This window comes from Harpia harpyja, chromosome 3, assembly GCF_026419915.1.
Source record: "Harpia harpyja isolate bHarHar1 chromosome 3, bHarHar1 primary haplotype, whole genome shotgun sequence".
Classification (NCBI taxonomy): Eukaryota; Metazoa; Chordata; class Aves; order Accipitriformes; family Accipitridae; genus Harpia; species Harpia harpyja.
Window position 1 is genome coordinate 16165605 of NC_068942.1, and position 18178 is coordinate 16183782.

The 18178-nt window shown below is 37.0% G+C and overlaps 1 protein-coding gene across 1 annotated transcript in view; it reads left to right on the forward strand.

The window, feature by feature from the left end:
• Positions 1 to 18178, forward strand: part of MMS22L (MMS22 like, DNA repair protein) — a 97431-nt gene that overhangs the window by 21524 nt on the left and 57729 nt on the right. Inside the window, exons 11-14 of the mRNA XM_052781464.1 lie at positions 4497 to 4559; positions 11449 to 11568; positions 12003 to 12226; positions 14744 to 15253. Of these exons, the coding sequence (XP_052637424.1) occupies positions 4497 to 4559; positions 11449 to 11568; positions 12003 to 12226; positions 14744 to 15253 (917 nt within the window). The remainder of the gene's footprint in view (positions 1 to 4496; positions 4560 to 11448; positions 11569 to 12002; positions 12227 to 14743; positions 15254 to 18178) is intronic.

Here is an 18178-nt window from a genome sequence, read left to right on the forward strand (position 1 = left end):
GGGACGAAAAGTTGAAAACCTTGAAATACGTTTGTGAACGGCAGACCTGTAAAGAGGGAAGAGTCTGATCACATCAGTTGATCAATTTGTTTTGATAACTTAAAATCCCCCCCCCATCTTTAGATCTTTAAAAGCATTAGTATATAAACAGAGAAGGAAGGAAAACTGTTGAACTTCTGTGAATACTTTTAATCCTAAGTAAAATTAGACTTTCTAATAAAAGTAAGAATTACTTTCATTGATTTTTATCTTGCAAATTCCCTGATTTGTCAAAAAAAAAAAAAAGATAGGGAAGGTGTGGTAACTCTGCTTGAATATTTAGCTGAAAAACTCATGACCATTTCTGGTGACTAGAGGACTTGATCAATGTGGGATGCTTATGCTTCTGCTGCTTGAAGGTCGACAGATCCTTCAGGATCCTGTGGCAGGCTGCTCATTATCATGTGGTTCAGTCTTTTCTAATAATACCATTGCAAAATAAAGCAACTTCTTATTCATACAGTATAAAATTGCAGACCACATCTGATTGTTATACGGAAGGTTGTCTCAAGCTTCACTTGCTTTTGCCCCATTACTATGGTAGTGGGGGAGGACCACAAACCGTAGTGTATTTCAGAGGGACATTGGGGAAGATTAGAATTACTATACTCCCTGCTTATTAGAGGAACTTACATGGAGAGAAAAGGTTATTCCCGGGTTGAATACAGAAACCAGTGTGAAGCAGACATTTATCCTGGGTTTCTTATATTTTATGCCCTAATCAAAATGCAGTGATACTGTTTACTTTGATCATTGGATTTTTTTTTCCTGTCTCTCATACTGATACATACTATGTATTTAGCCTCATGAGAGATTATTTTTTGCCCCAGGCACTATATTATTTAAATAAGCCAAACAGATGTAGAATGGAAAAAAGGATTCCTGTTGTTCTTATTTTAAAGTAGGAATCTGAGATACAGTGACAGGAAGTGACTTGCCTGAGATTAAATAATATTTTTTCCTTAGAGCCCACCTGGGAGAAGAGAATTTCCAAGTCTCGATTTGTAAATCATGAGACTGTCCTGTGCATGCTCCCCTTGATGTTTCCAGTAGTCTTTATGTTCAAACTGTTAGCTGTGCTTTGCATTTCTCTGAGTGTGGCTGTGAATTTGTCCAGGGATCCCTGTTCTCTTAAGTGCCATGGGTGCTTACAAAAAAAATCTATCGGTAACAACAGTGCCTTTTCACACACCACAGGAATGTAATCTGTCATAGATAGTTGATGGTAACCATTTTTCTTTAGGTCCGGTCTGCAATGCCCCCCCACCCCCCATCCCCCTGCCGAATTACAGCCTCAAACATTCCTTGAACATTACAAGACCGTGATATAAATTTGTGAAGTCAGTGGAATTACATCAGGGCTCAATGTAGTCCTGTTTTGTTGGTTAAACATCTGATATGATAGCTTCGTGACACATGCTTTCTTTTAATTAACTGTGATCAGAGGTGGGAGGGTGATGTGTCATAATGATGGTTATTCATGTGCTCTGTAGTAAAAATTGCCTCTAAGCCTATGTCATCTGTGGAAGATTTTCAATTTTTTAATGTGGTCTGCATGGCCTTGAGGTTATTATGAAAGCTTTTAAAATTCTAAATACATTTCAGACTTGCTTCTTTTTATTTTTTCCCCCTTTAGCTCATATAACATAATTTCAAATATGCAATGATTCATATATATTGAATATATATTTCATAAACATGAGACCATTTTTTTAAACTAGAAAATTTTGGCCAGGTTTCTTAGAGACTCTGTTGTGAGTGTTGTACAGGACATGTCTTTCCATAACCCTCCATTCAGGTCCCACTTCACTCTTCTGAAAAGCAGGATTTGTACATTTGAAAACCAAATGGGACCTGATGAGAGAATTTGCTACTTCTGAACATTGCAGGGGTCAATTTCAGTATACCATGGGCTAGGAAAATATAGGCAGAATTACTTGAGGCTAAGAATTCTTGCCTTTGAATAGAATAATCTGAAATGACTACATGGCAAGATATGCAAACATGGACTTCCAGCTGAGAAGCTTGGTATGGCTTTTCCAGGTAGTCAGCTGTTAGTCCTTGCAAAAGTTTCTTCCTGCAAACCCAGAGGGTCTCAGCTCAAGTTTTTGGTTTTAGCAGCACTTTTATGCCCTGTAAGGTCTTGAGGTGTGTATTCTCTGACAAGGATGGATTGTAAACAGTTGCCATGCCATATCACCAGGGTAGCCGGGAATACTGTTAGGATGTAAATTTAGTGAGATTTGCATGAAACAAGTCTGTTAAGATACAGACAATTGAGGCTAAAAAAGAAGAGTGCAGCAGGTGGTTGGTAGCATTTTTTCCTGAGTTTGGGCTGAACCTGGGTGCACTCTTGTAATCAATTTCAGTTTGTGTCAGGAGTTTGCCCTAGATTACTCCAAGATCTTGTAAAGTGATCTGCATACTGCAGAAGCTGGAACTTTGGCTATAAACACCTTTTGTATAAATCATGTGTCCTTAGGCTATAGGGTTGCTAAAAGCATGTTCTGAGCAGGCTTCTAGACATTCAGAGGTCTCATAGCCATTTAGCATGACTCTAATATCTACTCACCTCTGATAAATCTGGCTTTTGAACAGTTGATTAGCTTTACTTGGGATCTGCAGTAAGACCATGCCAGTGTGTAGGTATTTACATAACATCAAGCTCTAAAATACAGCAGTCAAAATATGACATAAAATACTAGCCAGAACTGTCTAGGAATGCTGATTGTGCAATGGGTTTTACTCATTATTGAAATGCTACTTTTACTCCTTAGCTACTTGTTGATGCAGTGGCCTCTCCTTCTGTGACAGGATGCTAGCTCTGGTTTCATGATACAAAGGCTTTGGCATCAATGACAGCTTAAGAAGTCCTGTTTACCACCCTAGGCATGATATGCCTTCTGCTGTTGTGGTGCAATTATTTGTGTCCCTATTCTATGACCTCGGTCAGGCCCTCCTCCCTTTTTCCATTCTTTCTTTCTCTCCTAAAGCTCTGGGTCAGTTCACTGATCTGGTTCACACTGTCCCTCACAAACAGAAGTACCAGAACAACTGAGTGGTGACACGCTAAAGTTGTGAGGGCAGGAAGAACAGCTGCCAGGATGAGGAGGAAGCAGTGGGAACTCCTTAATTGATGCTGCTCAAGTTCCTGAATCGTGAAATCACAGCTTTAGTGTAACTTCCTGCAGATCTGTCCTTTCATTCATATTTGTTCCATAAACAGTCTACAGACTGTGACTTGCTACCATCAGCAATCTTTCAGAATTCTCTTTTTCTTGTCGTGCAAAAATGTAAAGCCACCAAGTAGTCAAATTGTGTTACATTAGTATTAGTGCATCTTTTTAAAGAGTTCATCTTTAAAATTCAGTCCTTTCTGGAGTTCTGTGTGGAATTGTCACCAAGTCACAGCATTAAGTAGTGTAGTCAGTAGCAGAGGAGAATAGGGCACAATGGTGTTGCTGCTGGAAAGTAGTTATATTTCAATTACCAAAGCATAAGATGCCCTTTATTGTAAGCTAGATACAGACATTTAAAGGACAGGTATCTGCAGAATAATTTACAGGGCTTAACAGTGTGGTAGTGGAGGGAATGAGTAAGGAGGGACAATGATGAAAGTACTGTGTTCACACATCTAGTTATCTACACAAGCTGAGTGTAAGAGATGATTTTTGGACCTCCTAGAATTCTAAGTATGTTGGCTTGGTTGCCTTTTATTTTTTTTCCTGGGAAATAGCCTTAGTTGCAAAACCTTCTACCCTTTTCTTTCCCGCTTTGCCTAAGTATGTTTTTTTTCTCTTCCTTTTTAATATACTTTGCCACGCAACTGTCTTACTTCACTAGCATGGTCTAGTTGATTCAAATGGATAGTTGTCTGTCTTCCCAAGCTGAAGAATATGAATTATGGGCCATATTTGACCTACATTATATTTTTTATCTATATAGGCCATTACTATCTGGCCAACTCCTTACTGAATTGGCCAAAACAATCCTTAATGTTTGGCCTGCGAAAAATGAGTTAGAAGTGGTTTTTTTCATTGAAAAGGAAAAAAACAAGAAAAGGTGACATTGTACCTTTTCCTCCTTCTTACCCCTTATATCTTCCTTTTTACAGAATGTTAAAGAAAGAAATTGTAAGACATACTTACTGCTTGTACTGATCAAAAATGCATGAATGTTTTGCTTCTTTACTAAAAGCGAAGGTTGGGATTGCAAATGAGTCACTGAAACCAGTTTAAATTGCGTACTCTTTATTTTCGGCTCTATTCATTTTCGAGGCCTAATTTTTAGGACAGATATCAATTACGTTCATAAAATGAAAAAGCTGGTTTTAGTGATGACTACAATATGCTGTCATGAACTGAAATATTTCTGGAAATCTCTTGCCTGCTTATTTTCATGTTATTATGTAATGATTCCTGTGAGCAATACAAATGCTGATAATCATTATTTTTCAGAAACGGAAGGAATCCAATTGGAAATTTGTGGAAGAACTCCTTAAAAAATCCACTGATGCTCAAGTAAGTGTGTAAAGGAAGAAATAATGAACAAGGGAAGTGTCAGGGATGCTTTCAGGAAAAGACAGTGCTTGAAACAAAGTCAAACTAACAAGCATATTTTTGGAATTCTAGTGTGTTTATCACAGGTAAATGAACATCCTGGACGTAGCTGAACTATGGCAGTATACAGTTCGCTCCTTGTTAGCGGTTACACTTGCTTTAAAGTGGTTGTGCTTGATGCTAAATTGTCAGATAAAGGAAAAAGATAATTATCCTGGAAGGGAAGGTATTTGGCTACTCAGACAAGATGTATTCAGAATAAGAACTGGATGCTTAGAAAATGTAAACCAGATAGTGAATGTAAGGATATCAAGTTGAGGAGACATGATGAGGGAGATAGTCAGTTGCATTGAAAATTCAGCTATATCCTCATCACAGCGGGAAGGTGACTTGCCTTGCTGGGCAATTTGTCTTACAGGCTTGAATCAAACTCTTACTGATAAGGTTCTAGTTTCTGAGCACTCATTTCATACCTTATCATTTTTCTTTCTGCAGAACTGTTAATGCAATGCTTCATGGCCCAGAGGTCAGAATTGACCTCCTTTTAAAATGCTTTTAAATATGCTGTTCATCACGTTTTTAAATATGTTACGTTGCAGCTCTGTAAATTTGTTCTGAAGTTGCATGGTACAAATTGCAAATGCTGTATCAGCAACACCTATAAAAATAATTTCTTTAATTTGCGTATGCTTAAGACAAGAATATACATGGTTATTTTCTTATTTGGTCGCTCATGAAATAAAAAAACGCCTGCAAAGTTCTGTTGTTGAAAGCAGAAGAGGAATCAGTTCTTTTTTTTTATTATTACTGCCTTGCTCATGCAGCAGCAACAGCTGTGGTTGAAGCTGGAGTATGGAACAATACTTGTTACAATTACAGTTTTTACAAAAAGTTACCTTGTAGTTGTTAGGATAGTTGAAACAATAGGGTATTTAAAAAGTTGGAAAATCATGCTATACATAAAGTCTAATGTTTATGTAAAAAGGTTAACTCTTTTTGAATGATTTCACAGTATATAACTGAATACACACACTGTGCATATACATTAAAACTACAGTGATGACTTCACTTATTTGGTGCTTACTGTTCTGTGAGAGAAACTGGAGAGATTTACATGAGATAAGAGGCATAAAAACCGTGAGTGGCTTATTAGCCACCTTCCTGTGTTGCATCTTCTGTATGTCAGCAACCTGAGAAACAGTAAGAGGACACTTGTAATTACGTTTTTCTTCAAAATATTCCTCTTTTCTTGTAAGTGTTTATTATTTTCAATAAAGATTACTCTGAAGTTGAATATACATAAAATATACAGCTTTTTGATGCTTCTGTTAAACAAGTATTGAATTGTAGACAGTTTAGAAAGGCAGCTAGGTGGCCAAGTTCAGAAGATTCGAATAATGAGTCAGTCATGACACAGTAATATGAGGCAAATATCAGTTTTAATTTCCAAAGGCAACCACTGTTGGAATGAAAACAAACCCTCATTTACCAAGGATATGTTTGCAACTATTACCAACCATCTAAGGAGCCATCTAGTTTATTTCCTTTTTTTTTTTTTTATTTGTTCATTGTTTTTTCTTGCATTATGGAGTTAGCTGCTTGTAGGAGATGCTCCTTGGAGAGCATTAGTCCCTATATGTGCATGCACAAGTACATGTAGGTACTTCTATTAAAAAACGCATCCTGCTTCCTATCCCTGCACACCAGCCTTCTTGACAGTGTCTAGGAAGGAGATTTTCTTTTACCAGTAGACATGTCCATCTCCTCTGTTGATCTGTCAGCTTCATGTGGTCACTCTTATCTTATCCTTTTGCTTCTCTGAAGTATCTGCTGAGTGAGTATGTTTGAGACCAGAAAATGTAGGAATGAGAAGCACAAGGAGATATCAAGAAGTCAATAATGAAATGGAACATGGAGAAGCAGGAAAAAGTAAAAGGGAGAATAGTGGTCTTTGAATGAACAAGAGGACAGTATTGATGATACTGCCCACTAACACTTGGCTTGATTTTGGTAGTAAGTCCTACCTGAGCCATCCTTTTCAGCATATACCCTCTGTTATTTATACTAGAGATGCACAGTAATAGCTGTGCAAAATAAGTTCGAAGAAATGATAGTGCCGAATCACTCATTTGCAAGAAAGGGCAGGAATTGGTGGTTAGAAACTTCATTTTTAAGTATATGGGAGCTTAAAAACTAATCATGTTCAGTACGTAGTATGTCCATCAATCTCATAATCCACTTGTGCTTGTTGCTCCCTAATTTCAAAAGCAGAATGGGAATATACAAAGGATGGGAGGAGATGGAGATGAAATCAAGTATGCATAGTTTTGTGTCTTCAAAAGCATCTGAAAAAGGTGCAGATCATACATTTGTAATGTAAATTGATAATCTTCCTACCAGTAACTGTTAATTTCTCTTCATGTGAACTTCAATTTCTATGTTGTGAAAAGATGATTTAATAGGCACTGTTGCAGACATGGATTTTGAGGGTAAGGGATCGTCATGAAAGTAGAGAAAAGAATGGTCACCTTTGATGATGAATCAGCAGAAACTGGAGTTAGCTTTAACATCCTTAGGACAGCTAAGTATTGGGATGCAAAAATGACTAACCAGTGTTAAACCTGCAGCATTTGGGTAGTTTTACTGAAACTGTTCAGTATAGTGATCCCCAGCAGAGAGAGGGCAGCCCTCATGCAGGCAGCAGAGCGCCTGAGCCACCTTCATCGAGGATATGCCTGATTTTGGGGATGGTAAAGACTTCCTGAGGAGATGTCCTATGTCCAGGTGAAGGTGGCAGAGGGGTGCTGCAGTGCCCTGTCTCCAGCTAGGAACTCCTTCTTTATAATGTTATAGTCAGCCTGCTTCTGACCAAGGAAAAGATGTGAAGGTGGTATTCAGGTTAGGGGACCAATGGAGATGAGAAGCATAAATACTCTATTTGTGAGCTGTAAATAAACATAGGAGCAATAGTGGATACCTGTGCAAGTGTAGAGTGCTGCTTCCTTGGATATATCCTTTCAGTTTCAAACAGTTGACAGACTGGTGAGTTTCTCAGCCGGAAACTGCTCTCTTTTTTTATAATTGTCAATGGATAGAGTTGAAGACAATTGCTCGTGTGAAAGATCTCCCATCTGTATCACAAAAAAGGGCGTTTATGGGGAAACTAGTTACATGAAGTATTCCCTACTTCTGTTGTAATTTGGATTTCTGTTACTGGGCTAATGACAAAAGTAGAGCTGGTTTACAATTCTATTTGTACTACAAAATGAAAAAGGTTGTACTAGAAATATTAACATAGCTGTATTTTTATACTAGGCAACATCAAACTGACTAAATTTATGGATTGTCAGTATAAGATGAATTTGTATTTACAGAGTTTTATTGTAAGTGAGAATCAAAAGCTTTTTTGTTCATAAGAACTAACAGCAGTCTGTCTTATTAGCCTTCTCTCATTTTAGAAAATAAATGCTTCATGTTGTTTCATTTCTGCCTCAATTTTGTCATACCTTCACTATATTTTTTGTTTAATTCTACTCTAAAAGAGATACAGAAGTATTTGTTGGAGTTCTAGAAAACCAATTTTGTTACTACAGTAGGAGGTCATAAGAGAAAAATGTTGTGTTTAGATAGTACTATCATTTTGATAGTATCTGGTATTCTTCCCTTCTGCGATAAATTAAAAGCTGACTACCTCAAGAGTTCTGGTAGTATTTCCAGCAGTGCAAGAGAACATTTTAAGCAAAAGAGCAATGAGAGAGTCCATTAATCCCAGGGATATTTGAAGTCTGGAGAACTTTCATATTAAATTTCAGATAAAGCCTTCAGTACTATCTTGGTTTTGAAAACTGTTCTAAAACTATTGTTGGACAGATAAATAATGGTTGAAATTGAAGCTGCTCACAATACCATATTTACTGTTGAATTAATTTAACTGAAGCAGTCATTGTTTGTTGAAGTAGATCCTAAACATAATCCTATGCACAAATTACAACTTTAAGACTAAGCATTCTCTTTCTTATGGGTGTGTGTTTTGGTTTGGGGTTTTTTTTGTGGGTTTTTTTTTTTTTTTACATCTTTCATAACTGGGTAGATCTCTCTAGAGAAATAGATATGTTCAGCTGCAGTTTTTTGTTTTATATCAAGACTCTTGCTTTTATTCATTGAAAAAAAAAGCAGCTGTTGAAAATGGCTGCAGTTCTGTCCCTTGTTTTTTTTATAAAAGATTGTTATTTTGGGAAGACTACTGATTTAATAGTTACCGTTATGTCATAAATAAAAACAATACTTGAGGGTCACCTTTCATTTGTAGGCATTTTTATTATATTTGAACTACTATTCTGTACATCTTTTAATGAGTCTCTCCTGAAGAGTTTCTTTTCTATTTCAGGGGTTTCGTATGTTGTTATACATGTTTTGAATATATAATTTTCTATGGCAACTGAAAATGCCTTTTCAATTTTCACGTCGTTTTAGAAATATACCACTTTAGAAGCCATACGCCCTACCTTAATTGTTCATGAGAAGGCAGACATGATTAGAAGTTATTGTAGATGATTGGTGTAATTGTTTACAGTATTCTGATAAAGTGTAGCAAATAATGTTTTTGACATGAATGTATAGCCAGGTAGAGATAAGTTAATGAGTTATAACTCCTTTGTGTATCATTGAAAACAGGGAAAAAAGCAGCTCTAAGACATAATAAGCCATAAGAAGTAGCATTGTAGGTAAGAGCAGAAGTCCTGCTCTTTCAGCAATGGGTACTTAATGAAAGACTATTTTAAAACAACAACAACCACCAAACAAACAAACAACCCCCCCCAAACAAACACCCCCACCCCCCAACAAACCCCAATACAACCTAATGCTATCTTTTTCCATCATCTGGCATCAGTGATCTTTTTAATTATTATTATTATTTTATTTAAGCCTTTTCTGAGCAAGGTGAGCTTGGGACATAATTCAGGATATAGCTCTGTAATTGGAACTGAAGGGGTTAACTTCCCAATATTTGTCTGAGGCATGGTTTCCTTCATTCCCCTTCCTGGGTGTCCTGGTTTCACCTGGGACAGGGTTATTTTTTTCTTTCTAGTAGTTGGTATAGTGTTGTGTTTTGGGTTCAGTATGAGAAGAATGTTGATAACACACTGATGTTTTCAGTTGTTGCTAAGTAGTGTTTAGACTAAGTCAAGGATTTTTCAGCTTCTGATGCCCAGCCAGCATGAAGGCTGGAGGGGCACAAGAAGTTGGGAGGGGACACAGCCAGGACAGCTGACCCAAACTGGCCAAAAGGGTATTCCACACCATGGGACGTCATGCCCAGTATATAAACTGGGGGGAGTTGGCCTGGGCATGGACTGCTGCTCAGGAACTAACTGGGCATTGGTCGGTGGGTGGTGAGCAATTGCATTGTGCATCACTTGTTTTGTATATTCCAATCCTTTTATTATTATTGTCATTTTATTATTGTTATTATTATCATTATTAGTTTCTTCCTTTCTGTTCTATTGAAGTGTTCTTATCTCAACCCACAAGTTTTACTTTTTATTTTTTTTTCCTGATTCTCTCTCCCATCCCACTGGGTGTGGGGGGAAGCGAGTCAGCAGTTGCATGGTGCTTAGTTACCAGCTGGGGTTAAACCACAGCACTGGGGCTATGATTTTGAGTCATAAAACTCATCCTGTATCTTTTTTTATTTTTCTTACCCCTTTTATTCCTCTTCAGCTTATTTTATGCAGTTAGAAATTCCAGGCCTGTATAGTGTTTGGATGTATTTGAAAGCTAGAATTAGGTCAGGGGTTTCTCTTGTCAGAGAACAATTTCGCTATTATCCCAGAGATACGTTAGACTTACATGTGTAAAAGTCTTCCCTTAAGACAACTACACAGAAGGTGGTCCACTAAAGCACTTTTATAGTCAGCGGAGACAATAAAGCCCTTCCAGGGCTTATCATCCTATACTTATCATATTAAAGTAGATATCTAAAATAGGCTGGATTGAACACGTTTTCAGTCTAAGCATGGAGCTCCTAATATCCTAGCTCTGATGCAAGTCCAGTTTTGCTGACATCAAAAGCTGGATGAGATGAATCCCACTCTCAGTATCCCACTATTACAACCTGAATGCTTCACTGTGTTCAAAGTATTTGGCATTTCCTATTTTCTTTCCTATGAGACACCTTGCTTTTGTGTGCAAAATTTGGAACTGATGAATACGAAAATTGTGGTGTGGTGTGGGAAGTTTTTTGTCTGGGTTTTTTTGTTTGTTTTTTTCTGGTGTTCAGGGACTTACTTGCCTTTGATTTAGAGCTGTCTGAGATGTTAGCAGTATAACCATGTTGCAGAGATTTGAGAAGGAACATGATTCAGAAAGAAGAGATCCTCCTGTTTGGAACAGAGAAACATGAGTTCTCAGATAGTTACACCTTCCCTCTGTATCAGTAGTGAATGAGCTTTCCTTTGGACTTACATGACAGAAGGGCTTAAATGTTCCAACTCATGCATTCAGTATAGCTAATGCCACATTTACTGTTTTGTGAGGGTCGGTCTGTACCATGCAGTCATGTTTCCAGTTAGGCTCACCTATTGAGTGGGCTGTTATCTTAATGTGTCTACAGCTCTGTGGACGCCTGAAATCGTGCATGATGAACTATTATATTGGCTGGATTGCAGGTTGTAATTGTCGGCTTTTATCTTCTAGTTCATTGCTCATATTAGCAGATGCATTTACTCAACATTATAAAATTAAAAATAACTTTTGTATTAGGAAATTATTCTTAATAGTCTGGTAGTATTGGGTTTATGTGTAGACAAGGTGATGCTCCCCTCCTCAAACTTCTTATTCCATTTTCAAGACTGCTGTGTTAGAGGAACACTTACGAATGCATCTTCAGTGCTGTTTGACTTTGTGTAGTTTCTGGGACTTGAACCTATCTATTGTCACCATACTCTGGGATTATTACAGCAAGAACCTGGTAAGTAGATGACTATATTAAAATGTAGGATTGCATGTGGATGGTCCTTGATTTTGAGCAGTTAATTCTTATTCTCCGGTAGCCAAGCGTGATTGCTATACTTTTGTAAAACTGACTAGTCGACTAGTCAATGGCAGTATCCCTATATTTGCTATATTTATTTAAGAAATCATGTTTAAATACATGTTATGGTCCCTTACATTATGTCATAATAGAATGAATTATAATATATTTTTTACTCTTATTTTTCATCAGGACTACTGATTTTAAGATCTTGCAAAAACACTTTGCACATAGTTACAATGCATTTTTATTTTTTGAGTTGTGGTAGGAACATATCCTTTTGTTTGTGTGAAGGATTGCATCTTATTGCCTTTGGAATATTAGCATTTACTGTTACTTATAATCTTTTCTGTTTTCATTTATTCTTTTAGAACAGTTGCTTTACTGTTCCTTGGCTTGGTCTGAAGGGTCTGGCAAATGTTAGTAAAACTTCTTTGTCAATGCTTGAGTTGGTAAAAAGTTGCTGTTGTGAACAGCAGATCCCCACCTTGTACGAGTCCAGCAACAGTTACTTCATTTTTGTCAGCATTTTGGCACGGATGATGAAGGACGCAGAGAACAGTGGCGTGCATCCTTGGAAACAAATTAAAGGACGGTATGGCCGGTATTTATTTTCTCTCATGTTGTAAGAGGTCTAGTCAGTCAGACTGCATGGCCCTTCCAGCCACATTCCAAAGCAAGCGGAGGGGAGTGGGGGGTACTGTGCTCATGAGAAAGTAAAGGGGATGAGGGACCCAGGGTGATTGATAATTTGAAGAAAGCAGTTGTTCCTGAAGTTTCTGTTGCCAGCTGAGGCTGTGACAGGGTCCAAGAGCTGGGTCCAAGAATCACCTTGGCACCTAGCCTGTGGTGATTTACTTAGTCCCACAGGCCAGGAATTTGGTACACTGGCAACCTATGCAATGGTACAACCCTACTGCCAGACAGGTAATGTAATTAAAGCACAGAAGTTCTGTCTGAGCTGCATGTAAGCCATGTGTGTTGTCCAAGAACATGCAGACTGGCTCTTGCTAGGCCTGCAATTTCATTTATATTTCCATATTCTTTTTCATGGTTTCCCAAATTTCTCACAATATTGTTTTTGTGAGGGTTTTAATTTTTAATTGAATTTTGAAATTACTAATTTAGCGGGATGGTCAGTCATGATATAAAAAACCCATAAAATATATATGCTCTAAATCAAAAGCCTGATGTTTTATATGTTTACTGAATCCTTAAAACTTCTATTATAGTAATGAGATTGTACTGATCATTAAAAGTGCTTACTTTTAAATTTTTTTTTTCATTGGATATAGAATACTTAGAATTAGTTTTGCTTTGGGGTTTTTGTTTGATTTTTTTTTAAAAAAGATTTTATTAAGTATTAATAAAAATAATTAAATTTTTATTAAGTATTGATAAAATCTTTTTGTATGCAAGTAATAAATATATAAAAAATGCACATGTGTATGCACACCTTTCAAAATTGTGTGGTATATTTCTCCCAAGAAAGAAGGGTTATCTTGGCTATCAGAAAGGGAAAATGTACCTAATGTCTATGTACCTTCACGAGTTGTTACAGTCAGTAAAGTTCAGGTTTAAAAATTACTACAACTACATAGAAACAAATATGTTGTTGGATGCTGAATCAGTGTCTTGCGTTAGTTAGTAATTTTAATTAGCCTGCTCTGTTTTTACTGCAAACAAATTATACTTATATTTTTGTGCTATTATAGCTTGTTACTTTCCCTAATTTAAGAGGGGGAATAATAATACACAACACACGCTGTGTCAGTCTGCTCAACCAGTATTCATCTTTTTCTACCTTGAATAAATCAATTACACAAGTAGCAAAATTTAACAGCCTACAGCTATGATTTTGGGATGAACTCTTGTTTTCAGCAGCTAACCAAGCATTAATTGATGCATGAAGAACGTAAATGCCTGTCAGTAGTAATTTACTACTAAACAACATTAATTGGATTTGCTGTAATTTTTGGTGGCTAGATTTGATAACCTCAGCACCATTTCCAACTATTTTTCCAGGTAACAGAATAGGAAAACAGCATTTATGGATGTTTAACTACTGTATGTGGACCTTACTTTAAATTAAAGGTGAAGGATATACCCAAGGTTTTAAACACAGAAATCAAAAAGTTAAGCAAGCCATTTTCATTTCACTCCTTTGTCATAGGAATGGTAACATTTATTTAAAAGTCCAGATCTGAGCAAAGATCACAGAAAAAACACTTACGTAAAAGCTTTCTGCTTTTTGTCAACCACTTCAGAGTTGCAAAGTAGCAGTGCTTCTCACCATCAGCTACTGTCCTATAAGCAATACAGCTTAAAGGTTCTTAACATCCTCCTGCTAAAGAGAGGTTTCTCTCCCAAACGCCTCAGTTTCCCTGTTTTCTCTCAAACTTCTTGTCCACAGTCCATATAGTAGGTGTGCAATACAGGTCAGTACAGACTTTGGCGAAGCACTGTGGAGAAAAGTAGCTGTCCATCAGAAATCTTCCTCTCCCTTTTGCTGCAGTGATTGTTAGGTAGGTGAGCCTTTGATCACAGCAGCTGTGGCAGTATAACATAAGAACAGAAATCAGTAGCTAAAGGAAGGAGGGTCCCTTGTCTTTTTAATTTTCTTTGTGCCACATGGAAATAAGGGATTTTCCAGGGAAGAAGTTGGGATACAGGAATTGTTTGCTGTTGCGAAGAGATGCCACTTGACAACTTCCTTCCCTAGCAGCCCTCATGGGCTAAATTTAATGTGAAGGCATGGTATGGAAGACACCCATCACAGACAAAGTAGAGAGAATCTGCTTATAACATTGTGTTCAACTTTGTACTAGAGGTTGGATGAGGGAGAAGTGTTAGGCTGTACCTGGCGTTGAAAACTCTTAACATGTACCTTGTATTAGGAGCAGAAAATGAAGTAGCATGTTTGTTCCAGTAGCCGAAAGAGTAGAAGAGGGTAGGGAAAAGAGGATATTTAGGATTTAAGGGTTATTGGAAGAGGATAACTGTAAACTAAAATAATGAAAATACAATTTTAGTCTATCAAGCAGATAGAAAACTGCGTACTTTAAGAAACCTTCTCTTTCTTGTTTTTTTTGTTTGGTTTTTTTTAATGTAGAATTTATTCCAAGTTCCATCGGAGAAGAATGAAGGAGCTGACAGAAGTGGGGCTGCAGAACTTTTTTAACTTGTTCCTCATGCTGGCAATTGTTGCGGAGACAGAAGATATAGTGAGTCGAGTGTTGGATCTTTTGGATTTCCTGACTCCATCCTCCCTCACCGTGTCTCAGAGAGCTCTCATCTGGAGAGGTCATTTTGCTTTCCTTTTAATTTATGTTGAGAAGAACACGGACATTAGTGTCCTAGCTGAGAAACTCTCAAATGCTTTCCGTGAGAAGGCAAAGGAGTTTTTAGTAACCAAAAATGACTACGCACAGAAACAAAATCTGTGGACTCTACTTTCAACCTACATTGATGGTGTCCAAGAAGTTTTTGAGACCAGCTGCTATTTGAGTCTTTCTGAGGAAAAGTTGCTAAATGACGGCTTTACTATGCTGCTGCCTGCTTGTCGAGGAACTGAACTGAGTATGGTCCTAAATTTTCTTCAGGTTGTTCTAGCCAGACTTCGGTAAGTTATTTAGTTAAACTGTGGCTATAGACTGGCATGTTGGTTTTGTGTTTAGGGTTAAACTCTAGTTCATGTTAATTTCTTACTGAAATAGAGTAAAAGGAAAGAGAAATGTCTGGAGGACTGTGAATGATACACTAAATTTAAAAATCCACCAATACCTCACTGCATTGAGAATCTTAGAAATGTTTCCTTACTATTTCAGGACATTAGGTTTGACATCCCTGATACTTTGTTATGAATTAGTGGCTCTGTAGAAAGTCATTCAGTTGCTACTGTTTCAGACAATACCATCTTTCTTTTGGCACAGGAAATTTCAAAATTATTATCTGTACTAAATTACTTAAGTTAGGGGGTTTTGGTGTTTGGTTTTGGGTTTGGTTTTTTTTTTCTTCAGTGAATCTATTCTATTTTTCAGACTCTTCATTCTATTTTTTTCTCTTTCAGCAAGGTTGCAATCAAATACAACAGTTACGGAGATTTAAATACTTGTCTGGGGTTCAATACGAAAGAAGGAAATCATATTTTACCACTTTCAAGCAGTTTTGCTTTGATGTACTAGTTCAGTTTTCAACATCCACAGTGCCCTTCAATAAGCATATTTTTGTCTACTGATGCCTTTGAGAAGTAGTCCTCCAGTTTGAAGCCCAAACTGCCTTTTTTTTTTATAAGATATTAAGAGGCAGCTATTGATCTGCCATTACTTCAAATGTGCAAGACTGAAATATGTGGAAAGAGCTGTGGAGGAGTGCGTAATAGGAATAGTGAGGCCCATATGCAAGATCTCTCTTTAACTAGGTTCTTTGTTATTGTCTAGTAGTTTGACTGCAGCTGTCAATAGCTTATACATCCAAAGACAACTGTTTTTCAGGCAGTCTTTTGAAAAAAAGATGAAGCACGAAACTAAGTTTAGTTGATTTATTATTTATTATTTCAGTTCAACTGAATGTATTTACTGGAATAAATTGGAGACTTCAAAAATATTTTGACATTTTCTCCATTAGCTAATACACAGCATTTGTTGTGTTGTTTTTAAAGATGAAATACGGAGAAATTTGAGATTGGTGAAAAAGTTGCCTATTTCATAACTCGGCTTTATTTTGAAGCTTTCCAGAACTGGGGGTTATGTGATCCTCTTGAAACACAGAGAGGCGGGCATAGAAGTTCATTACAGACTTCTCAGGTCATCACAGACAAAGTACAGGACAGTATTTGTACCTTTTCTTAAAAAAAGGTCTGCTGAAATATTTGAATTACCAACACGCTCAAATACTAATTGGTGTGTGAGAGATTATTAGAGCCTTGTTTTTAACAGTTCTTCATTTCAGCTTCTGTATTTATACATTTGGTTACTGTTACCTGCCTATTTATCCCATCTATGGAGAACCTTAATTCCTTAACGCTTATAAAACACTTTGATCTGCAGGCCGTATGGAACAGGAAAATGTTACTGGTTCTCTCTCCCACTTTGACAGACTCACTGAAAATAGTCCTCTGTTGCCATACAAGTAAAACAACACTAAAACTACTTACTTGGTTCAGAAGATTTGGATGACTTTGTGCCAGCCAGATGTTAAACTATTATTGGTTTAACCAGACTGATTAGGCCTGGTCAGCCTGCAAACTTGGAAAGGGATGAAATGGTTCAATGGTACCCTCTCTCCTGTTTTTAAAATCCAGGCAGACATAAGATAGTAGGCCATTCATAAATGTAATTTTTCTGTACATTGCACTCTAGTAATTTTATAACTATGACAGGGAATTTACAGGTAGGAAGGAAGTGAGATCACTGATTAAACAGAGAAGCGGCTCCCTTTAGGCTGTTAGGAAATAATAACTTCATGTGCCACTTTCTGCAAACCCCAGATGATGGCTCACAGGAGCATTCTTTATTGCTGATTAAGTAGCATTATGAAAATACTGACTTGGTTACGTTAACTAAATGCCTCAGTATTTAAAGCTTAAAATGTCAAACAGTTTTAGCAGTCCCCTTTAACATATCTTGTTGGATTGCTAGAATTGCATTCCAGGTTTCCCAGTTGCTTTTATTTGAGGATACTGTAAAAATGGCAATCTTTCATTTGCAGAGTGAGGTGTAGCCAAAAGCTGCTCTTTAATTATAGCTATTCATGCTGCTATGTTTAAGGGTCTGTCAGCATTTCCACTATAAACCTTTATTTTCAAGGGTTTCGAACATAGCAGTGAAAACTTGCTCTGGGCTAAAACTTGGCATACAAGGTTTTGAAAGTGCGCTTGTTTTCTTCCTTTCTTTTTTCTTAAAAGGCATCTGAAAAGAGACCCCCACCTTCACCATTTTTACACTACTGTGTTTTAAAATAACCCTTTCCAGGTTTTTCTTGTATTTTTCTTGTCTGCTAGAAAAGTACTGGTAGCTTTTGATTGTTGTATTTACCTATGCTTAGGCTGTTTTAAGTAAGCTTTTTTTTTTAAACCAAGTTGTTTTTTTTTTAAATTGTTATCATTATGATTATTTTGGTGTCCGTATATTTCAGTAGAACTGTGACTTGGCAGGAGAACTCATTTTTATTAGTTTTTGATAATGTGGTGAGTGGATAATTGGAAACAAGATGCTACTTGCTGGCACTTCCAAGTATTTGATCTTCATAGTGAGATTCAGTATGAAGTGTAAGATTGTATTTTAATACAGTCCCCTTTTTAAAAACATATGTAAAATAAACAGTAAGCAATGAAGAAACTCCCCAAAATAAAAATACAAAGCGCTTCCTTCCTATGTTTACTTTGAGCATTCAGCTTCTAGCTCAGACATAAGTTCTTCCTTTATTTTTTGTTTCTGTTTTTAAGTTTTAGAATCATGATTTTTTTTTCTTTAATGAAAGGTAAATGTGGGATGCTTGCCCATGTGTGTTTTCATTTGTTCCAAATCTCTAGTACTACCCGTCATCC